General features: G+C 35.5%; 1 protein-coding gene across 50 annotated transcripts in view; it reads left to right on the plus strand.

Annotated features, from left to right (window-relative positions):
• TRIP12 (thyroid hormone receptor interactor 12) overlaps positions 1-25,081 on the plus strand; it is a 167,680-nt gene that overhangs the window by 49,035 nt on the left and 93,564 nt on the right. For all 50 annotated transcript variants that reach the window (XM_001364975.5, XM_056807049.1, XM_056807059.1 and 47 more), the window contains exons 2-3: positions 6,988-7,118; positions 18,114-18,260. In XM_001364975.5, coding sequence (XP_001365012.2) covers positions 18,163-18,260 — 98 coding nt within the window. In that variant the 5' untranslated portion in view covers positions 6,988-7,118; positions 18,114-18,162. The remainder of the gene's footprint in view (positions 1-6,987; positions 7,119-18,113; positions 18,261-25,081) is intronic.

A 25,081-nucleotide genomic window follows, 5' to 3' on the forward strand; every position in this document is an offset into this window, starting at 1 on the left:
CAGTCTCCATGGAATTCCTCCAATTTATTATTCCTTTTAGCACAATAGTATTCCATCACCAACATATACCACAATTTGTTCAGCCATTCCCCAATCGAAGGGCAGCCCCTCATTTTCCAATTTTTTGCCACCACAACTCCACCAGCAATGCATTAGTTTCCCTACTTTGCCACATCCCCTCCAGCATTCATTACTTTCCATAGCTGTCATGTTAGCCAATCTGCTGGGTGTGAGATGATACCTCAGAGTTGTTTTGATTAGAATCTCTCTGATTATAGGAGATTTAGAACACTTTTTCATGTGCTTATGAATAGTTTTGATTTCTTTAACTGAAAATTGTCTATTCATGTCCCTTGCCCATTTATCAGTTGGAGAATGGCTTGATTTTAGAACTTTGTTCTTCTGAAGGAGAACTTCTAGATTGTTTTTAGACACATTGTCTTCTTGGGACCTGCTGCTGATTTCTAAGGATTTAAGAGTGTGGAGTCATTTAAAGATCTTGGGAATAAGGGGACCTAAAAGATTTTGGTGTGCTCTGAACAATCCAATTCCTGTTGTAATTTGAGCTTTGCCTTTTTGGTCTGGGATCTCTAATGTTTGAGCAATACAAGTATGATCTTGCCCCTTGAAACTCCAGTAGCTTGTTCCTGGATGCAGCCACAGGCTGGCAACTGAAAACTGCAGATTCATGGTGATGGAATTTCAGTTTTCAGATGGTGCTGGGGATTGGATCTAAGACCTGGTTTCCTGCCACACAACTGCTACTGTCTTGTGTACATATTAAATGAGATGATATAAAAGCTTAGGTACTGTTCCTTGCTTAAAATACTCCCCTTTTCTCCATTTCCTCTCTCTTTCTGACTCTTACTCATTATACGCCCAAGGACAAGCAACCACTTCTTGTCCTTTTCTTCCAAGATTCAGCTCTTGCCATCAAGACTACACTGGATCTAGGATCCATTTCTAAGATGTGAATATCTGAATATTTGGTATCTTCTGTTAAGTATCATACATTTGGACCTGGACCCTGGATCCTGGGACTTCTCCTTTCCCTGGTATACCATCACATGCAGGCCATGCCACGTTCTTGAAAGGCCCTTGCCTAGATTGCTCTCCTGTGTCCATAGACTTGTTTCTGTCTTCTTGTTCCAACCTGAGCTGGTAGAAATTCTACGTAATATTGAATCTCCCAATTGAAGAATGGTATGTATTCTAGATCTTTGGGGAGTTATATAGGGAGAAGGTCAGTACAAGGCAGTATAGGACAGCTTCCTTTATTTTCCAATCTTAGCTATTCTTCCCTTGTCTTTAGTTTTCAATACTTAGAGGTAAATTTTATCCATTTTTCCTGATAGGAGATGTTTAAGGCCTATTTTGTTATAATTAGATTGATTCACCAAATCCTTTCCTTTGCTTCATAGAGATCTCTGAAATATTTTTGTTTTATTGGGGTCCCCTTGTTCTTTTCTACCTTCCATTTTATTTTCCTCTCCTTCATTTTTGTTTCTCAAGTTCTGATTAATTTTTTAACATATGTTCTAAATGTTTTTGACTTTTTGTTTCTTCAGAGATTGTATTCCTGTTCTTAACAGACATAATATCTTTTTAAAGGGATTACCTTTATTCATTTGCATTCTTCCAGGCGACTTACGTGTTGCAGCTTTTCCTGAAGCTTTCTATATGTTTTCTTTTAACACTTAGTGTCATTTTAATATGGGGTCTTTTTGGGGGTTATTTGCTTTTTTCACTTTCCCCCCTTTTTTCCTGTTAAGATTTCTTTTTTGGAATTTATTTGCGTACACTCATTCATTCCATATTGTGGATTTTTGAATCATTCACTCTGCCACTGTGCCTATGATCCCTCTATTTCAGTGGTTCTCATATTCTTTGTTTTAAGTCCTTTGGATTCTTTAAAGTTTTGAAGAACCCTTATTTCTAAAAACCCAAAGTTTTTTGTGTTATATCTATTGATACTTATTATGTTAGAAATTAAAATGGACAAATTTTAAAATATTGTTAAATTATTAAAATTTTGTTAAAGTATTCATTTGAATAATGAAAAATGGATAACATGTTAACAAATAATATTTTTGATGGGGGGGGGACTCTTTCCAAAACAAAAATAGTGAGAACAATTGCTTTACATATTTTTGTAATTTTGTTAATTTCTGGCTTTTAATAGACGGTTGGATCTTTAACTGTTACTTGTATTCTTTTTCGGTTGAATTATAGGAAAAATTTAGTCTCCCAAGTAGGAGTTAGGTGGCTTAATGGATAAATTGCTGGGCCTGGAAGAAAGACTTGGGTTCAAATCTAGCCTTAGACATTTATTAGCCATGAGACCTTGGACAAATTGCTTAATCCTGTTCACCTGTTTCCTCATCTCTAAAATTAAATTAGATGGTGAAGGAAATGGTCAGTCATTACAATGTCTTTGTAAAGAAAACCCCAATTTAGGTCACGGAACTCTGCTGACTAAATGACTAAACAATAGCAACACTCAAATATGTGGCAGCAGTTAAGTTACTTAGGCATACAAAAAATTATGTAAAGGCATTAACCTTATATAAGTTAATAGACAAAACATGTTTTAGAGTTATGAAAATGTTTTAACATTATGCCCTTGAGGGATCCTCAGATCCTTCTTTAAGAACCAGTATCCTGGAGACTGCTGGGTAGCTCAGTGGATTGAGAGCCAGGAGGTCCTAGGTTCAAATGTGGTCTCAGACACTTCCCAGCTGTGTGACCTTGGGCAAGTCACTTGACCCCCCATTGCCTAACCCTTACCCTTCTACCTTGGAACCAATACATAGTATTGAGTCCAAGACCTAAAGTAAGGGTTTAAAAAAAAGATGTTGCCTTCTTTCTAAAGCAAGATTTCTTAACATAACTTTGGATCATAACTTTGACAAACCCATGGACCTTTTTTATCATGTTTTAAAAATAATAAAATAAAATAGGTAAAATTTAAAAAAGAAACCAAATGTTAGCGAAATCTCCCCCTAATCCAAATTCGTTGAACTTGATGACCCTAAGTTAAGAATCATTACCCCTGAAGGATCTGCAGTTTCTTTGGTGTAGCATACCAGGCATCTTAGCATCTTGGAAGTATGATTGATGTATTGATATTGTATCCTGTATGTTCATTTACCAAACACATGGTCTGATTACTTAATGTTCATTGTATAGAAAGGGACAGTCCAAGGGACTAGCAAATTCCTGGGCTGGGCATTGACAGCCACAGTGCCCTGGCCCTGACTACATTCATTTACAAAGTGCGGGTTGGATTAATCTTCTCCTGTTTGATTTAGTCATTGTCAATTCAACCAATGTCAAAACCTATGTCGTGTCATGTATTCATTAATCACCTCCCACTTGACATTCCTAAGGTCCCCAATAAAGGTTGGGGAACATGTGCGAGTTTCCTCTTCCCTTTTCTTCTCTTACACCTCTTACTCTCACAGTGTTTGCTCTCCCTCTTGCCTCTTATGATCTTGATCTTGCTGTGGCCTACTATGTTCCTCATGTCTGACTGATTTATGCAGTGCAACTGCCTGCACATCTCCCATTAATCTCTTGACCACCTGGTCCATGGGGGATTTTCCGGAGTCCTGTGCTCCACGCAGGTTCTCTTGGTCCTCATACTTATAATTTCTCCACTCTGTTATCTTTCACTTCAGAGGTATCTATCTATGGAGGAGCTCTCAACTCCCCAAGTGTTTTAACTTGTGGTCTCTGATTCTTTATTCCTGTGTCTCTTGCCCTTGACTGCCTTATCTATCTCACATCCATATTCCTCTAGCCTCCATTCTCCTTCTCAGGTCACCACCTGCAGATAAGCTATGTAGGAAAGGCAGGTTGGTCCCTATATCTGGTATAGGTATCCTTTTCCCTACCTCAAAATCTCAATCAGTGTTACTGAAGCCAAATTGGTGAGAGATTATTTTCACACAACCTTATTTCTAGGAGTAGTTCCATTTTGATGTGTAGCATACACTAAAGTTTGGATTTCCCTTTGACACTCCAATCTTTTAGCATTGTGAAGCTTTAGGTAGGACTTATTTGGAGAATAAAATTTAAAATTTAAAATGTAAAAATATTAAAAAATAAAATAAAAAATTGGTGAATATACAAAATTTTCTCTTACCAGATTTCAATTAGAATTAGAACTAAAGGTCTGTGCTTATTGATTATTAAAATTGCAGTATCAGAATAGACTTTACAAGTAGATAACTCATGGGATGCTCTTAAAAGTTTTGCTATGGGAATGATGTGGGATAGGGAAGCAATAAAAACAAATTCTTAATTAAAATTCATTTACTATATTTTTTAAAACGCCAACAAAAATGAAGTCACCTAGCAGTAATGAAAATGTATTCTACAGAAGACCTTGAAATAACACTCTCCAGGTTAAGTAATAGTTTAAAATGAGTAAGTAGTAATAATTTTAAAGTCTTTTCCTCTTCAATAGTAAGTTTGTTGTATTTTAGAGAGTATGGAATATCAATTGAGTTTTTAAAATAGGGAACTTTAAACATTTTTAAACTTTTTTAAATGAAAAATTGTTGTAGACTTATACCAGCAAATCAAATAAAAATGATTATAAATATTTTGTGAATTCTATCAAGCCTCTCTGATAATTCCTTTTCTTTTTTATTCAAATGGCAGAAAATTAGAAAAAGCTATGGAAGAGGGCATTATTTAAGAGTGGATGTGGGTAGGTAGACTTGTATGAAGTGCTAATAACTGTAAGAATGTATGTGAAGTCACCATGGAGAGTCAACAGCTATTAGGATTAAAGTATCAATATTTGATAAACTCAGTTTGGAGGGAATTTTGTTTTTAGAAGGCTTATTGGGAAATAATTTGTTAAGACAAAATGGAGTAAAACATTTAAAAAGTGGATTTGAGGAGGGTTTGTGTGGAATAGTAGTGAAATGGGACACAGTTTCAGTAAAAAAGTTCTAGCCATATATTAATCATGGCAGTTAGTTACTTTTAGTTATTTTATTAATGTGACCAAAGATTGAGCTTAAATATCAATTGATACCATTAGGAGAATTCTAGGTTTAGACTCCTAGCCTTCCTGCCTCTTAATACTGGTATGGAGGGCAAGTCAGTTAATTTCTGGGAGGCCTTAGTTTTATGGTGAGGGACACAGACTTAAATGGACATCTTAAGTGATCTTTGGTTTTAAGTAATCCATTTTTTTAATGTTAGGTTTAATTGGAGTTAAATGAGTATTTAGAAAAGTTCAGAAAAGGAAAACATAACCAACTTTTGGTTAGTTTTGGTCATTCTTGGTTTCAATATGAATGACTTTCTCAGATAATCTTAATTTCTGCATAACATTTTATAAAATAATCGCAAACTTTTATCAGAAGTGATCAAGGTTGTTTCTTGGCTTTGGTTGTTTCGCACTATTTGAGTCAATACTTTTAATGAGAGGAGCCTTTTTAAACAGCAAAATTGCCCATTTTCTTTTGATAACAGCTTTAATTTGACAATTTATTTACACTGAAATCTGATTCTTCTGTAACTTCTATCTGATAGTATTAGTTCTATCATATCTATATATGTATATGACTAATGTAGTCTGTCACATGACAGCATTTTAGATATTTGAAGACAATGGTTATCTCTAAAGGTTTTCTCCAGTCCTTTCAACCTATTGTGTTCCTCTTAAAATGTGGCATTTTGAATGGAGCTCAGTCTTTTCCAATGTATTTTATTTAACAAGCTTATAAAAAATCAATATCTTTCAAAGCAACGAAGCTCAAACATTTCTTGTGATGATAATTATTTTCTGCCATTTGTTTTAGTTATTCCTATCAAGTTTATTAATACTTACTTCAAGGAGTTATAAACATAAGTGGTAGAACTTGAGAATTTTTGTTTGTTGCATATTTTGTTTTTGTTGGATCATGTGTTCTTATGGTTAATTGAAGAGTTCAGTTGTGTGGATAATAAGTTACTTTGTTGTTGAGACTAGTCATTGGTACATGAAGTGAGTGAATTTTAGTTGATTCTCTTAGGATTATGACTAAGGGTGGCCAAGCATGATCCATTTACCTTTATTGATACTTTTCACGTTTTCCTTAATGTTGAGCACCTGAAGTAACAAAAATCATTCCAAAGGGGCCATATCAAGAAGACTTTCTGAGAAAAGACAACTTGTCTTTATTTTTCTAAAGAGCAGAAATGTTTAACATTTGTTGAAGGTGTTTTAGTTCTTTCTTTCAGACTTTGTTTAGTCTAGATAATTGTCACCAATTGGTTTTGTGATCCTCCTGTGGCATTTACAAACTTAGCCTATATAATGTGTTTATTGGAATAGATTATTTGTATTCTTTAATTCAATGACATGAAGAGAGTAAGCACCAAAATATCATTATAAGTTTTATTCTTGGATCTATCAATTATGAATCAGAATAACAATTTTAGAGTACCAGGAGAAGGAACCATAGGACTTTTCCATAGAAAAAATGATATTTATAGAGATAGGTATTAAATAACATTTCTTGCCTGCAGTGATAAATTTATAATAGGTGTTCTACAAATATTGTTGATAATGGGTTAACTTTTAGGGTGTTAAGTGAGAGACAACTTGTCTCAGAGACATGTCAGGGCTATATGTGTCTAATGAATGTCTGGTTTCTCCAAGGAAATAGAGTCCCTTTTTTAGTCCTTCATAGTAGTCTGAGTTAGTTTCTCAAACATTAATGGACTGTTTTTCTTGCATATATTTTTGGTTAATAAGTTTTTTGCTTTATAACAAGTTAATTCAATTGTGGTTTATAGTCTAATCGCAGTTGAAATCTAATCTACTCTAAGCTTTTAGGGGAATACAAAGAAAGAGAGCACATATTAATGCTAAAAGTTCTTTTCTCCTGTCCTGTTTATAGATTGCTTTTTTTGGGGGGGGGGGGTAGAATTTAGTTTTAAACTTTTTGTTAACTAGAAAATATTATTTCTTGGCTATGACAGTGTCAACTGAGGAAGGCTGGACAGAAAGCAGTCCCAGAAGGTGCCAAACTCACGGGTGTTGCTACTACTACCTGTCAGGGAGCAACTTAACAGTTCTGTTTTGACCAACGTTGCAGAAGTCCAACTAACAGGTAAAAATTTTTCCATTTTTGATGTTATATACTGATTTATAATTTACATGCTAGATTTTGTTTAAAAATGCACTTTGAGATATTGGAAATGTATCCATTATTTAGTTAATTGGCAAATACTTTTGCGTTTAACCTGTTGAAGAATTTTAATAAAAATTATGGATACATTTCTAATGGATTCTAGGTTATATAAAAATACATTGGTGGCCTTAATTTGAACAACATTAAGATAATGAAATTCCTAAAGATTTCAAGTAGTTCTTTTAATCTTTAATGCTATATTAAAAATATAAACGGAATTTGAAAAAATAATTCCTCGGTTAAAATGGTAGCTTTTCATTTATTCGTATCAAGGAAACCTTTGCGCTTTTTAAAGAGTAAGCTTTTATATTAAATTTTGGTGGGGAAGAGGTTTTTGCCTTTTGCTTTTAGAAACAAAACAAAAGTTAACTATTCCTTTATTCTTATATTGACCAAATGTCAGACCAGGATATTAGGATAGCTGGGGGTGTATAAGAAATATTATCTGAATTACATAATGTGGAGGAGGGGTGAAGATACCTGTTATACATATTTAAACATTTATAATTTATCTGAGAGAATATTCCTTATATTTTTATTGTTGCTTTTTAAACCATCAACATTTCCCTTAATAAAGACAGTCCATTCAATGAAAAAGCCTCAAAATTTAGATAATTCTACATTTTTTAGATCTCTCATCTCTGCAAACAGGTAGAATTGGGGTTGCTTTCTCCATGTTATCTTCTTTTGACCCATACTTTAAAAAATATAATATTTTTAACATTTAAAATATATAAAAATATAACATTTTTAATTTTGGGGGTGGATAGGTGGAGATTCTTTTCTTTTTACAGTATTTGTGGTTTTCTTTGCTCTGCTTACTTCACTAGGCATCAGTCCATGTGTAGATCTTTCCATGCTTCTCTATTTTTCTTTTAGTATCTTAAATATAGCATCTGTTACATTCATGCATCAAAGTTTATTAGCCATTTCCCAGTTCAGTAAGTACCTTTGTTTCCAATTTTTTGTCACAAGAAGGGTTTTAAATATTTTGGTGAATATGGGGACTTTTTTCCTATTAGTGACATTTTAGTTTCTATAATTTTCAAAATGGTTTCAGGAATGATTGTGAGGTTTCACAACTCTAGCAACAATGCATCAGTGTGTCTATCTTCCCAGAGATCTTCCGATGCTATTTCCATGTTCTGTAATCTGTCAATTTGTAGAATGTAAAATGAAATTTCAGAGTTGCTTTGATTTGAATTTCTCTTATTTGTGATTTGAAGAATTATTTCATGTGATTGTTAAAATTTGCAATTCTTTTGGGAACTGTCATCCTCTGCTTCTCTTGAGAAATGGTTTTTCATTATATATACTTGTGTGCATTTATGCATATATACATATCTGTTGTTTCTATCTTGGACACCAAACTTATCAGAGACACATTTATGCCTAGTGATAAGAAGGGAAGCAGGCAAATGGGAAAGATTTTTTTATTATCAAATTGCTCTGAGAAGAGTTTGATATATAGGAAGTATAAACTAATAGAGTTTTAGTATATGTTGAATTTTTATATTGAATTGGTGTCCTAAGTAATTATTGGGGTGATCAGGGAAAATCACAAGATCATAGGATCATGAGCACTCAGTAGCATACATTTTATTCTATAAAAGTAAAATCTTTAGTAATTTGAGGAAAACGAAGAGGAAAGCAGGTGGGGTCAGAAGACTGGTGTCCAGCCTTTGCAAAGGAAGACTAGATACAGAACATTATGTTCTGGCGTAGGCCAATTTGACTGGAAGGTAGAGCTTGTTGGGGAACTTACTATGCAATAAGCCCAGAAGGGAAAGATCATGGGAGCATAAATTTAGTAATACCAGGGACTTTGGAGGCCATCTAGTCTTTATAGAAGATATTCATTCATATAAATATCAATGGGGCACATGAATTTAAAGTATTGTTTAGTTATTAATTTATTCAAATAATCATTTTTGCTTATTTTTATAGTATAGCTTGTGTTCTGGTTAATTAAGATCAATAAATAAAAGATGATTGAAGAAGAATTTAATTTAAGTATAATCTAAACTCATTTATCTGTTTGAATTATATATAGTGAAAACTTAATTCTAGTTCATTAACTTTGTGGTCTAGCCTATTCCTGGGTTATCTGCCACCACCAGAAATTTTGAATTTGGAAAATGTCCATCAATTTTGCTTAGAGATTTGGTAGAAAAATGTCAAATTTTGATGAATTTTCTTTTAAATAGCCACAACATAATCCATTATTAATATAGCTTAATATTCATATCCCTAATAAACATTAGAGATGAAAGAGATGTTAGTTGCAGCCTCCAGCCTAGCCTCTTTGTTTTCCATTTGATTCCCAGGCCAGGGTGCCTGGCCAGAGGTCCCATAGCCATTTAAGTGTCCAGTGCTAGAGAGGAGCCCAGTGTCCCTGACAACAAAGTTGAGTGCCGGGTCACCCACTAAGGTGCTAACTTTTCCTTCAGCAGTAAGTTCTTAATGTCTAATGAAAGGAGAGCAGAAGTGTGTGGTAAAATAGCTGAATAACATAGGAACTTAAAGTTTGAAATGCACATATTTTCTGGTACAGAAGGCACAAAGAAAATCTTAAAATTTAGTTGTGTTCCTTGAGTACTTAGTAGAGGGATGAAAGTAGGTGCCATGGGGAAGGCTAATTTGAGATTAAGACTCATTGTGGAAAATGCTCCAGCATATAATTATATTTGCTTATCTTGAAATGAGAAAGGATTTCTTACAATTTGTGGGAAGCTGTTTTTGATCCCCTCCCTGCTTTTGATTCTCTCCCTCTTAAAACTACTATATAATAATATTTTATTTATTAAGTTTATATTTAGCCTCCTCATATTTTATTCTTGACTCCTTCATTAAAATGTGAACTCTACCCTAGCACATACTGATTGATTTGGAGCGATGGAATTTGCTATTGTGAGGTGTTTCCCTATGTTAATACACCCGTTCCATCCTCTTTTGAAGTTCAATAACTTCAATATAGGGGGCATTTCTTAAGGGCTTGCTGTAATGTCAGGCACTAAACCTTTGCTCCTGGAATACAAATTCAAAAAGGAAACACTCCCAGCCTAAAGAACTATTGTTGTTTTGTCTCTCAGGTGACTTTTGTCATTTCTGTATTTGTCTGGTAAATGAATGTAGTTCTTTTCATGTTGTATTCCCATTACAGTCTTTGGGAATAGAGAGAGAGGGGTGTGTGTGTGTGTGTGTGTGTGTGTGTGTGTGTGTGTGTGTGTGTGTGTGTGTGATATTTCATTTACTTCCACCTTTATCCAAATTACTTCTAACAACCTTGTCTGATAACTGTCCGACCATGTTATTCTTGTAGTTGAAGGACTCTTGCCTTCAAATAATAATTTGTTAAAACTGCATTTAATTTCCTAAGATCACTAATATGTTTTGTCATCCACTCTAAACAACCTGCAGTGTCTGAAAATGGAGTTTGACTACTATGAAGTGAACCTATTCTTCCTCTTAGTAACAGATTTCCTTTGACATACTAATAAAAGGTTCTTTTGACTGATTGTTATTTTAAGTATTTATTCTAGGCTCCTTTGTTTAGTTTTGGTTTTGTGATTTTAGACTGGCTATTAAGTCATTCACTGAACTTGTCTCAGACCATATGTCAGGTCCTGAGGATATAGAGACAAAGGAAAATAGTTTTGGCCTTTCAGGTTTGTGGACTTCCATTTACCAAGCAGAGATAATAATGCTAGTTTCTCTGTGTACATCAGACTCAAAGCAGATGCTAGGTAACTGAAGAGGAAGGGGGAAAGCATCTGTGGGAAGCTGGAAAAACCTCTTGTAACCAGTGGTGCTTGAGCTAAGTTTTGAAAGAAATGAAGGCTTTCTAGAAGCAGAGAGGTGAGACCGGAGCATGTTTCAGGTGTAGTGATCGCCAGATGCAAGATGAAATATTGTATAGGAGAAATAGAGGTGGCCTGTTTGTCTAGGAACTGAGCTACTGTAAAGCTGGAAAGATGTGGTACAGGATGACAATGGAAGGTGCTGGTGGAGGATGGCCATAGGTTCCTCTGTATGGAGGGAAGGGTGCTGTCTTTCTGGTTGGAGAGAATTGTAAGGATAATTTTAGGCTTGGGACCTAATCTAAATTAATTTTGGTGGCTAGGGAATATCCCAAATAAAATACCCAAGTCAGCTAGAAATTTATGGTGATTTTAATTAATATAGAGGAAATAAATTAAGGAGAAGGGAGAGGGAAAAGGTGTAGGATTTCTCCCACCTGGCCTGAACCAGGGGGAAGATTAGAGACTTTCTCTAAGAGGATAGTGTTTGGAAGGTAAAGGAGAAAGAATCAGCCTAAACTCTAAGAGAGCTCAGCTAAGATGCCTGAACTAGCTACTCAGCTTCTCCCAGTATAGTATAGTATAGTTGCTGCCACACCAAGATGCCAAAAGGCTCAGCATGCTGCCACCAGCCACCTCTTCGCTGCCAAAGAGAGCCTGAGAGAGGAAGTGGCGTAAAATATATAGAGGATTTTACATCACTTTCCTGTGTCTCACCTGTACCAATGGTAGCTAAAGCTTGAGTTAGGACAACCCAGGGGTCTGTCAGCTGTTTCTGATTTGCCATTTGCTAGCACATGCCTATCATAGGCCATCTAACTAGATACTTAATCTTTAAGTATGGGTGTAGACATTCCTGATTTTGTTAGACTAAGTAGGGTGGAGTAATCTAAAGTTCACAGAGTGAACTTTAGTTGTGGCCCCAGTCAGTTTGAATTCACTTCTGGACATGTTGAGTTTGAGATGTCTGGCAGATGTCCATTAGGCAGTTTGTCATGTGGGACTGGTGCTCAAGAGATGAGGAAAGCACCCATATGGGCTCTTGGAGGTAAAATCTAATGAGTTGCCAATGGAGGGCTGGGCTAGGGCCAGGGCTGGGGCCTCTGCTGGAAATGGAGGCCTTGAAGGAATTCACCAGTAGAGAAAGGTAAGGAGATCTTGTAGGAGGGGGTACTACAGGGTAGTGAAGTCTAGAGAGAGAGACTGCCTGAGACAATGCAGAGCTGGAAGTGGAAAAAAATCCTACAACTGTTCTGATCAGGTCCAACACAAATTTTAGCTGTTCTTCCAAACCTTTTCATTTCTCCTCAAACCTGTCATGCCCTCTTTCCCCATCATCTCAGCTGAGAGCCTGACCTTACAGTTTATAGAAAACTCCTCCTTTCCTCCTTGCCTCCTGTCACTCAGGTCCCTTCTGTCCCCTTTCCTTACCAAGGTGAACCATCCTGTCTCCTCCAGCAGATCACCCCTCTGTCATCCCAGCTCTATCCCTTCCTTTCCATTTGTCCCTGACTGCTGGCTCCTTCTTTAATGTCTTTAATCATACCCATGTTTCCTGCATTCTGAAAACGCCCCCATGTCTGATATTTCTTCAGACCTTTGTAGCTACATTCCTGGTTAGAATGAGAGACTCCACTTTATCTCCTCTCACTCTCTTTAACTCTTAACTCCTTGCAGTCTGCTCCTGACTAGATCCTTCCAGTAACTGCTCTGTCCAGTTACCAGTGATCTCTTAGTTGCCAAATCCTGGGGCCTTTCCACCTTCCTTCTCTTTGGCCTCGCAGCACCGTGTGACTGTTGATCATTCTCCTTGATGCTCTTCTCTTTAGGTTTTTGGGACACCTTTCTTTCCTGGTTGTCCTCCTGCCTGTTCGACTGCTCCTTCTCTGACTCCTCTGCCAGAGTCTCCTCTGGATCATGGCCCTTTCACCATTCTGTCCTGGGTTGCCTTCTGTTCTCCCCAAATGCCTCATCTGTCACCAATAACTCTGAATATATCTCTCCTCTGACACTGTCCACAGAGGTACAGACTCCCTGCTCTATTGCAGTAGACTGGACTTGGGTCCCCACTCCAAGCCAGCCTCCATTCAGCCCTTGAATTACCATTTTACCGCATTCTCTTTCAATTCCATTGGCTCTCTGTTGCCTCCAGAAACATTCAGAATGGTTTTTGGGCAATCAGAGCCCTTACTGATGAAGCCTCCTCTTCCTTTCTAGGCTTTTTACATTTTATTCTTCAACACGTTTTTTTTTTTGATCCGGTAACAGTAGCCTTCTGGCTGTTCCATGAATAAGACCACCTATCTCTTGGCTCTGGGCTGTATGGATGAAACCCTCTCTCCCCTGCTGCACATAGTGACCTCCCTGACTTTTTTTGAGCCCCAATTAAAATCCTATCTTCTACAGAAAGTCTTCTTTAACCCCTCTAAATTCCAGTGTGCTCTCCCATTAGATTGTAAACACTGCAAGGGCAGGGACTCTGCTTCTTTTTGAACCCCTTGCACATAGCAGGTCCTTAATATTTATTGACCAATCCCTCCCCCTCAATTGAATGAGTTAAAATTGAGTATAGTGATGATTTAGCATAGGAGACATAAAAGGAATAGTCAGGCAGGAGTAGGTTCAGGAGAGTAATGCTGCCACACCACATTCCCCTCTCCCCAAACAAAACAAACTAGGAAAAGGAAAGTTTTTTTTTAAAAATTCATATTGTCTGTCAGAATTAATACTACTAAGTATCAATTTCAAGGCACAAGAGTGGTAAAGGGCTAGACAGTTGGGGGTCAAGTGACTTGCTCAGTGTCACACAGCTAGGAACTGTCTGAGGTCATATTTGAACTCAGGACTTCGACTTCTCATTTCCAGGCTTGGAAACCTCTCTTGTCTTTATCTACTGAATGACCTAGTTTTCCCTTTTACTTGATGTTTAAAAAAAGGATGAGAATTGAAAAAAGACTATCAGAACTGGCAATTAAGATGCAGCTGATAATTTTGGGGAAAAAGCAGTTTTAGTTGCAAAGAGGTCAGAATCTTGATTGTGTGAAAGAGTAAGAGAGTACAAGACAAGTAGTGTACATGGCAGGAGTTTAGCAGAGTGTGGGAAGAGAGATGTAGGGAGGTATTAGGAATGGTAGGGTAGTTTTTTTAAGGGTATGGATGAGACCCACATTTTTTAGGCAGCAGGGAAAGAATCTGTAGGTAGAGAGATACTGGGTATAATATGTTGGAGAAGAAAGAAGAGATTGGGAATGAATTGTGAAACATGAATGTAATCAATATTATTTTTCCACAATAATTAATATGAAGGCCTGATTTGGAGAGGACATAAAATGAAACCAAGAAAAGGAAACCAGAAGTACCATGAAGCCAATTACCATAGCAATAAAAAGGAAAGAAGTGAAAGACAGATTAACTCTAATCAATGCCACAGCTCACTGAGGCATCAAGCTGTCAAACTTGGTCAAAAATGTTTGTTTTTGTTTAACTTTATCATATGCCTTTTGCTACAAGGAAGAATTGTTATTTGTTTCCAGTTTTTTGTTGTCACCAAAGGCATTGCCTTAAAATATTTTAGTATATTTTGGACCTTTCTCTTTGTGTTTTTTGTTCTTTTGTTACTTGCTGGTTCAGAGAGGGTAGTCTGTATAGTTAAATGACTTCCTAGCAGAGTTCCATTTGTCTTGTGAAATAGTTAGAACAATCACACCTTTACCAACAGGGCATTCATTTGATCTTAATTGTCCTATTTTTTTTTTACCTTCTCTCACCTTTAATCTCAGCTTAAAATTTTCATTTTCTTAATCAGTGATTTGGAATATTCTTTTGTCTGATTGTAGTTTAACCATTCTTTTTGGACAACTGCTTTTTTTGTATCACAATTAATTGACACCTCATGCCCACTTTTTAATAATAGTTCTGTTGTGTTTTTCTTGGGATTAAATGGCTTCTCTTATTCAAATTTTGCTATTTTAATTGATTTTGTTGATGAAAATGATTTTTTTTCTTTTCAAACTTTATAACGTTGTGTAAGAATTTCCTTTCACCGTACTACCCTCTTCCATTTTTTCAGCTAATTCTTTGAATGTGACCATTGTTCCATTGATGAATTTTTAAATTTTTTTACTTGTTCCAAATTATTTTAATGATTACTACCCTAATAGTTTGGGATTATTTTATCATTGTAATTTCTGGTTATTCCTTCTCCTTTTTTCTTTATTATTTCTTTTGAGGTTCTTGCATTTTCATTCTTAGGATGCATTTTCTTGTTTTAGATCTAAAATCCCTTGATAGTTGGGTTTGCCAGTAAATATTTAAATTAATTTAGATAGAATCATCATTTTTATTTCATAGGTTCATTTTAACTGGAGGAAAATAGATTAGTTGCCTTTGGGTGATTATAAATTTGTGGTTTTATAAATCAATTTGTAGCCCTTCAACAATAAGTTGGAAAAGTGATTATCACAAGACGGAAAATGGAAAGAGACTTGGTAGGGCTTAGATGTAAACAGCTTTCACCTTATAACTAGTGAGGAACTTCTAAGAACCTGGAATAAGATGTATTATAGGAATAGAAGGTTGAATACTTCCTCCACAGCAAGTTATTTTTCTATTAATACACTGCTTTTTCCTTTTTGTCTTTTTAAAAACCAGAACAATTGCAGTATCTTTCTAAGATCATCAGCCCCACCACATAAATATATCGTTTTGTGTTTTTTAGCTGTTGTAAACCTCAAAATTCCTTAGACTTATAAATGTTGGAAATTTCACCATTGGGATATTTCATACTTGGAAAATTTCTTACTGATAGTCTATTGGAATGGGAACCCCATTGGCATGGGAGGTTCCTTCTCTTCCCTTCTTAAGATTACTTTAGGACAGAAACCTTTTGCTGAACAATGGAAAGGACTTTGACCTATGCTTAAGCATAGAACAGGAATTTCTTTGAGTCATGATTGATTTTAGAATTGATACAATGGAGATACTTGGAATCAATCTCCACCCTATTCAGTCCTAACAGGATTGAGTAAGGGCTGCAGCCTAGATCAAAATTATTCCAATCTCTACCCTACTCAGGTTAACAGGATTTAGAAAGGGCTGTAGCAAAGGAGCAAAGATTTAATCATTTGAAAATATGACCTTCAACAGACATGTGCAAAGCCTCTGGGCGGTCCTGGGTTAAGCTAGAGCCTCCATTGGCACAGGGAAATTGATGGACAGTGATTGGTAGATGTGAGAACTGAGGGGAGGCAACTTGGATGGTTTCCTTAAAGATCAGGGGGGTCTGAAGACTCAAGGGGGTTGAGGAGTTTGTGGAAGTAGTGGAGTGTACTCTGAGAAGCTTGCTCTGAAGGAAGCTGAAGGTGGGGGCCTCTGAGACTATTTCTCCATTTTGGTCATGTGAGTATTAGGGACTGATCTCCTTTCTTTGCCCCAGCTATCTAAGGGCTTGGGCCTTTTGGCCCAGCCTAAACAGAAGGGGTATTTAAGCCCTATTCCCTTCTCTCCCTTTTTCTCTCTCTCTATCTCTAATTCCTTTCTTCCTCCTATTGTAATTAAACTCCATAAAAGATTGACTGCAAACTTGAGTTTTCATTTAGGAATTACATAGCTGAATTCCTTGGCGACCTTAAATTAATATATATCAGTCTTTTAAAGTGATTCCCTTGTAACATTGTAGAGTTTTATATTTCTTTTCCCACCACTTTTTTTCCCCATTGAATTTTCAGTGGTCTCATTTGACTGGAAATAAAGATGATTGATGATAAACATGGAGGCTATCATATCTTTAATAATTGGCAGTTTTGGAGAAAGTCATTCCAGTTGAGGGGTTATGTTATCACATAGGATTAGGAAGCAAGTGAAAGAAGGATGAGGGGAGGGATGGAGGTTTGCATTGGAGTGAAACATAGGTAATTATTTTGTGTATGTTTTTGTACATAAACATTTGCTTATTCAATGTCAGCTTTTTTGTCTTGGTATCCCCAACATGTCCTTATTATGTTTGGAACTATGCTTAATAAATACTTGGTATTTCTGTTATCTGTGATTCAGATCTTCCTTGTCCTCTCCAAAACTCCCTTGTAATGATTCTGTGTTGACTCATTTTCTATTGAACTTTACATTTAAACATTATTCTTAAAAGATTTCCAATGAAGAAGTTTACTTGATAGCTGGACTTTGTAGAGGGCATACAAAACATGAAAGTAGTTGCAAATGGGCCTGGGAAATGGCTGCATTAGCTTCAAGTTACAGAATAATACTTCAGCTCCTGAGAAATGGTGTCAGGGTATATGTGAAGTTAACATGCTATTAGAATTATTTTAATATTTAAGTGGCTATTTAGTAACAGGAAATAGGCAATTCAGAGCTATTGGCCCTACTTCTGTTAAGAATATTCTTCCTTTGCTTATAAAATTATAGTAATCACACTTGTGCCATGTTCATATATTTGAATAAAAGTAATATTGCTAAAAACTCATGCCCTGTTTTAAGCAAAATCTTTTGAAATCTGGCCTCAAACATTGAGTAGGACTGTAGCACAAATTACTCGACTTCTCAATACATTGGCAACTGTTTGCCTGCCTTACGTTGTTGGCTGAAAGACTTTGTAGATTTAGGAAATAATAGACGCTTGATATTCAAGTTTAATAAATGTGGCTTCTTGACCACGGATTACTATCCCATAAGTTTTTGCGTACAATTGGATATAGATATGAAGTTTAATTCTTTATTAAGAAATTTAATAAGCACAAAACTTTTATCCTTTTAAACCCATCTAATTGGAAGAGAAGGGACCAAGCATTTATTAATAGCATCTACAGGTTTAGGTGCTTCACAAAGATTTCATTTGATAATTATAGTAACCTTGTGACAGTACGGCACTTTATGAACCCCATTTTATAGTTAAGTAAATTGACTAGTGCCTGAGGATGGATTTGAAATTAATAACTGTTTATATGAATGCTATATTATTATTATTGTTGTATTTGATAATGTATTATCAAAATGTTAACTTTTTTAGAACATTGCCTTCATTTTTCCAAAGTTTTTTTAAAAAAAATCTTATATATGTTGTCACTTGAATTTGATCAGAATTTATCTTTCTCCTTCTCAGTGAATGGTAGTGTCTAGAAAGGGTATGTCCCTTCAGGAGAGAGGTGCCAATGTCCAACCGGCCTAATAACAATCCAGGGGGGTCACTGCGACGTTCACAGAGGAACACTGCCGGGGCCCAACCACAAGACGACTCAATAGGAGGAAGGTATGTGTTTTAAATATTTGAAGTAGGCTTTGGATATATGTTTGGATATATTTGTGAAGGCCAAAACTTGCCTAATTTAGATCTCATTTCATAGTGTTTCTCAGTTATTTTGTTATCCAGTTATTTTGTTCCTTTATACAAATAAAACTCTTAATTGAAAATTGAAAAATAACTGAGCTGCAGATAATTCTTTACCAGCTCACATATTTGGTTTTTAATGTCCTAACTTTAAAAAATGAGCATGCATATTTAACTTATGCTGAAATGTGGCTATTACATTTTACCTTTGATAGCAAATTCTTTTTCAGGCCTAAATATTTGGTCAGTATTCATTTTTTAAAAAACATTCATTGTTATTTGGGGATTGTTCTTTTTTTTTAATCCTTCTTGCTTGTCATTTTAAACATTCCTATATATGCACATCTGTCTATCTGTATACCTCTAGTAGCCCTTTTTCTTGTGAATAGTTCCATTCTTTTTAATGGGAACTATTCTTCTGTTCCTTTATGATGAGATTTACTTATATTGATGGCTTTTGAAGCTTGACCAGCTATTAGGTAAATCTTTGTGCAAATGATATACCAAAGTGTGCCTGTGTACTACTATTCTGAGTTTGGCCAAAAGATCATCATTTCATGAGCTACAAGTTATAGTGCTTCTTAAATCTCATTAGTGGAAGTGGGGTGAGGCTTAGCAGTCTAGTTATGTCTTTCTGCAAGAATCAGATCCAGTCTTTATTTATATGCTATGCTCAGTTAAATGATTGTTTTCCCCTCATTTTCTTCAATTAGAATTTACAATTTTAGATTTGATGAATAAGCTCAGAGACCTTATTTTATAAGCATCCTGAAGAACCTGAGATCTACAGAGATTGAATGACCTGATTATATGTGTGGTATGTGTATGTACACACATCTTTGGGACATAAATTCTAATATAATAGAGATATAAAAACAAACTTGAGTGAGAGAAAACCAGTTTACTTTTGATTTTTTTCCTTTTGTTTTAAAAATTAAAATTCTGTGGCCCTGCTTTATGCCCAGCCAGCACTAATGGATTATTTGCTTCTTGCTAGCCCCCGTATTTTGTCAGAAAACAGGTAAGGATTCTTATTAGGGACTATTTTGAAAAGGAATTGCTATATATTACCATTCTGAAAAACCAGGCTTCTGAACTCTTATGGCAATTGAAACAGAAAAATTTCTAGAAATTATAGGAAGATGCTGGTTTGTGACCTGACCTTAATGGTAGTGGTAGTTAAGAGTCAATGCAGACTGGGCCCATTGGCTCTCTCATTTAAGAGGCAATTGTAACTTTTTTTTGCCAAGGTAGGAAATAGCAAGGTTTTCAAAATTTACACACACATCCCTCCCATCTTCCCTTCTATTTTTGTTTTTAAGATGTCACAGATGGAAGTAGTTGGAGCAATCTGAGAATTCAGTAAGAAATGACTATTTCAGGAAGATTTGTGGGCGTTTGTATTTTGAAAAATAATTACTCAAGAACCTGACTAATTCTTTCAACATCTTTTTATATATTTACATCTCTTTTTTGTATTTAAAATTTTGAATTAATTCCTTTTTTATGTCATCATGTATATATCTACTCCCTACTCAGTGAGCAGTCTTGTAACAAAGAATTTTTTTTAAGGGAAGAGAACAAAAGCACTTTAACTTAGCACAACCAATCACCACATATTAAGAGTATATAATAGTGTATATAATATTCCATAACCATAGTTCTCTACCTCTGCATAGAAGAATGGACGTTTTGCTTTCTCACCTTTTTCTCCAGTGCTAAATGCTTGGTCATTGTAAAATACTGTGAAGATGGGATTACACAGTGACAAGTTTCTGTTCTTTCCATTTATATTGTGGTTATTGTGTAATTATTTTATGTTAAAATTTACTCTTATTTTATCTTTTTACATTGTGACCTTTTTTCTTCTTTTTGCCATATTTGTTTCCACCTGATTGTTTTTGTGTTTCAGATCTGTGTCTCTCTCAATCCATAGGTATCATGTGGTCAGTATTTTCTCATGTGCTAATTGATTATTAAGCTCCAAGAACCTTTGCTTCTTGCTAAGTTTTTCTTTTATAAATTTTATTTATCTTTTGAAGCAAAATAGAGTTTCTTGTTATTTCCATGCCCACTGGGTAGTCCACAGGTTTCTTTCTCATTTGCTTGATTGATTAACTTACTCTTATAATACTTGTTAAGAGAGCTTTGTCTTTTCCTGGTTGTTTTAGTATCTTCTCTGTTGGTTTATTTGCTTATGTACTGACTATTTTATTTTGGCCACCCTCCATTCCCTCTTTTTCTTCAGTCACTCTGGTTCTTCCTTTCCCTTGCTCATGAGAAGATTGCTAATTGGTTTCTAGACTGCCTTAGCTTTCTTTCAGTGGATGGTGGAGGTTGGAGTTTATCTGTAGGCCCCTGCCCTGAGTAACCTCTTAAGGGTTCAGCAGATTTCCCCCTCTGTGTTTTCATGACCATTCACTTTATTTAGGTTCTTCTCTCTGCTTCTCTCTCCCTTATAATGACTAGGTAGGAAGAATTTTGGAAACTATTAAAGCAGTCCGATCTGTGTCCCTTGGGACTCAACCTTCTCCTTTGGTCTTGGGGGGGGAGGGGGAGAGGAGAAGGGAATTGAAGGACTGCCAGAAGTATAAGTATTAAGGTTTTCCATTTTTAATTTACAAATGAATTTACCTTCTGTGACTTAGTTGTTATTACTTTATATCTGGCAGAGGATTTCTTGGGGGTTTATGGTTGAGGGTAGGGTGTAGGGAGCTTTGAGTGATTAGTCCTCTATGTTGCTGGTCACATGATTATTCACTTAATTATATCAGTTAATAAATCTTTCTGAATTTTTTATGAATTCCTTTGTGTGTAGGTGTGTTTTTAGTAATTCACACCTATAATTGTGAGGGAAAGAACTCATGATTTTAGGAGACCGATAGGAAAATAATTGATCTGATATTCCGGTATTTCACATGGAAATCCTTAATTCATCTTCTCTACCTTTCTACCCATCTTCTATATAGCTCTCAATGCAATGCCCATTTATTAAATAGCCTGCAATTAAGGATTTTCTAGGGTTTCAAATTATAAGCAAGTATCCTGATAGGCTTTTGAGGACCACTGGAACAATTGCTGGTTAGGGTTCTTTGTGTTTAGTTTATTTTTTCATTGCTGTTAGGGGGAGATTCTTACTTACCCAGGGTGGAGAGATCATTAAGGGAAGGTTTGACTCTTTGGTATACATTAGTCTTTCATAGACATAGATTTAGATAATCACTATCTTAATTCATAGTATCAGAACTTTACCAGTTTCCATGAACACATCCATGGGTGTATGCCTTTAGGTAGCAAGGTTAATGGATCCTTTCAAAATGAAGCTTTGATTTAAAAAAAATCAGCTATGTAAAAATTACACATAGGAGAGGGAGGAAGCATTCCAATTGAACTGCTATGTGGAGGGGTGGGGGGTTTGAATAAAGGTCAGGCATGGTAGAGAGGGAGGTGAGCAACTCTGCCCAAGTCCTGCCTTCCTAGTAAGGAACTTGGGGTAGGTGTAAAGGAGTGGCCACTCTGTGCTTGCACTGCATGCCATCTTTGGCACCCATGCCATAGTTCACCATCCATATATTAGAAGATGTATGTGATTGAGTGGTCAGATAGGAGACATCTGCCCTTTTTTGCTTTTTAAAGTCAGCCAGATGTTATCTTATTGCTGAGTTTCGCTTAGAATACCCATTTATTTTTCACAAATGCTGACCAGATAGACTTAAAACAGACTCATAGAGGTATTCTTGGATTGGTATTCTGTAGCTTTAATTAAAGACAGCGGTTTTTCTATGTAATTACAATATATCTAAACTATTCACTCTTCCAACCTGGCAATGGGATGTCTCATTTGAAATTTCCTACAGAGCTAATTTCATGACTCTCATTTGTTCTGTTTTGGAAAATGTCTTCATCTCACCCAGGGGCTTGTGTTTACTGACAGGCCCAAATTTGTTTCTGTTGGGAGTCTGGTTTAGCTGGGATTGGGGGAGGGAGATGACTTCATAGATAAATTTCTTGAGGTGTCAGAATTATTATGGACACCCTACTACAACAGCTAGCACTGTTGTATCTTAGAATTCTAGAGCATAAACAAGTAGCAATTTCAAATGTGTACAACTGAAGCAGCCAAGTAGCACAGTGAATAGAACTTCAAGGCACTTTCTAGTTGTCTGACCCTGGGCATGCCACTTTATCCTGATTGCCTAGCCCTTGCCATTGTTTTGTCTTAGAACTGATACTAGGACAGAGAATGTAAGGGTTTAAACAAACAAAGGTAACACCACCATGCCTGGCAACTTAGCAATTCTAAAAGGAGTATTCTAAAATCTTAATGCTGGAAATTTTGGCTTAAGTTTAAGTGTTAATATGTAAGTTCGGTTGATGTGAAATAGAAGCCTTTTTCTCACCAAAAGGAAGTCTCTGAAGTTAGTTGTTCTGTGTAAGGCTAAAAGAATTTTTCTTTAAGAGTGGTTTATAAGTGAGAAATATTTGTAATATTGTAAAGTTTCTGTTTATTTAGATGATAGAGAATCCATTTAAGCAAATATTGACTATAAAGCACTGTGCTAGGCATTGTTGATAAAAAGAAAAGCAATAGTCTCTAGCCCATTGGAAATCTACTAGCCCATTGGAAAATATATGTAGACATTTTCAAATTATAGAACAAAGTTTAAAAGGAAGAAGGCAAAGGAAAGGACTATGCCATGTGAAAACTTGAGATAAAATTCTTTCATATGGGGAAAATAAAGAAGCCTTTCATCGAAGAGATGAACTCTAAATTCAACTGGGGCAGAAGAATGGAAAGTACTTCCATGGGGTTTTACATCCGTGGAAAGGAAAGGTAGCAATAAAAATTAAGGTGTTGTTTAATTTGGTTGGAATTATAGAGTGTATAAAAAGAGAATATTATTTAATTATAAAGTCAAATATGATAAATTTTGTTTCAATATAATATACTTTGAACAAACAATCAAACCATCCCATGTTTATCAAAAACAGGAGGATTTTGTCCTTTTAGCTATCACCAGCTTGCTACTACTATTACTAGTAGAACCAGTTAGCATTTGGCACTTTGAAGCTTGCAAAGCACGTTGCATATATTCTCAGTTGATGCCCACACAAATCTTAGGATAGAAGCTACTGTTGTCTTTATTTTTAAAGAAGTGAAAGCCTCAGAATGATTTTTCTTAAGTGGGATTTGAGTATTCTTTTACGAGACTTTTTGCCACCTTATAGTCGACATGTATTCATTTACCTGTCTAGTTTGCCTCATTTTATATGTGCTTTCAATGCTTATTTGAATTTTTCTTATCTATCTTTAAGTTATATATCACTGCATTTATTCATCTCAGCCTTTACCTAATTGTCAGGCGTATTTTTTGTTGTCATAAGCAATGCTTTATATTTGGGTCTTTACTTGCTGTCCTTAACCACTTGTGGAATCTGTTGGTCATAGGATTATGAACATTTTGGTAATTTGGATTTTTGCAAATTGCTTTCCATAATGGTTTGACCAGTTTCATTTGCAAAACATTTATATGTCTTAGATAAAATGCAATATATAGAACACATGATATCAAACATAATTTGAATTTGCAGCATGTATTGGGGCAGCTAGATGGTACAGTAGAGAGAGTGTTGGGCTTGGAGTCAGGAAAATATGAGGTAAAAAACTGACTTCAGATACTTAGTAGCTGTGTGGCTCTTGAGTTTCTTCATATGTAAAATTGGGATATAATAGTTGTTGTGAGGATTGCATGATATAATAATTTAGTGCTTGGCACAGTGCCAGACATATAAAAGCTAGTTGTCATCATCATCATCGAACTCAGAATAACAACTTAGTTAACTAACTGGCTTGGTTGAAGAGTGAAGTATCTAGGATAGTTGAAATTTTGGGTTAATAGACACTAGAATGACAAAAAGGGAAACCACATGCAGCTTCAGGTAACCCACCTTAATCTTGGATGTCACTAGTGTGAAAGAAATTTTTTATATATATATATATATATACATATATATGTATATGTATATGTATATGTCTATTTACACACACACACACACACACACACACACACACACACACACACACACACACGATAGGAGGGAAGAATCAACCCTGAACTTTTTTACTGTTAATTGTTTTGACAGAATGATTACTTCCCAGGAAGTGAATCTCTCATAGTTCTGATTTTTAGCCAGCTAAACAGTCTAAATGAGTGATTGTAATTGCCCATAGAGTTTACTATTACTTAACAGGAAGTACTGACAACAGATAGTTATTCTTTATTGTAAATTAATGTTTGTTAATATCAGTTAACACCAGCCTTTTTAATTTGAGTTGAATTCTGTTCATCTTCATTTATGTTATTATGGTCATTGAGGATATTATTCATGTTTCTCAGTTCATACATTCTCCATGTTTTCTCTGAATTCTTTATAACATGTTCTTTAGAGCATAGAAATATTCTTTTAACTTAATATTCAGTTTGTTAAATTTTCCCAGCCTTTTGTTCATCCAAAATAATACTGCTATGAATCCTGACTTTGTCGTATATGCCTTTACACGCATTTATTAAGTTCCGGGTGCAAGTATTACAAAGACAAAAATATACCTGTCTTTAGAGAGCTTATGTTTTATCAGTAACTCAACAAGTATTAATTAAACATTTACTAAAGGATACCCCGAAAAGGTAAAAATATAGCCTTTGCCATCAAAGAGTTGTCTATGGGGGAGATGGTTAAGCCTA

Source organism: Monodelphis domestica, chromosome 8, assembly GCF_027887165.1.
Source record: "Monodelphis domestica isolate mMonDom1 chromosome 8, mMonDom1.pri, whole genome shotgun sequence".
Taxonomy (NCBI): domain Eukaryota; kingdom Metazoa; phylum Chordata; class Mammalia; order Didelphimorphia; family Didelphidae; genus Monodelphis; species Monodelphis domestica.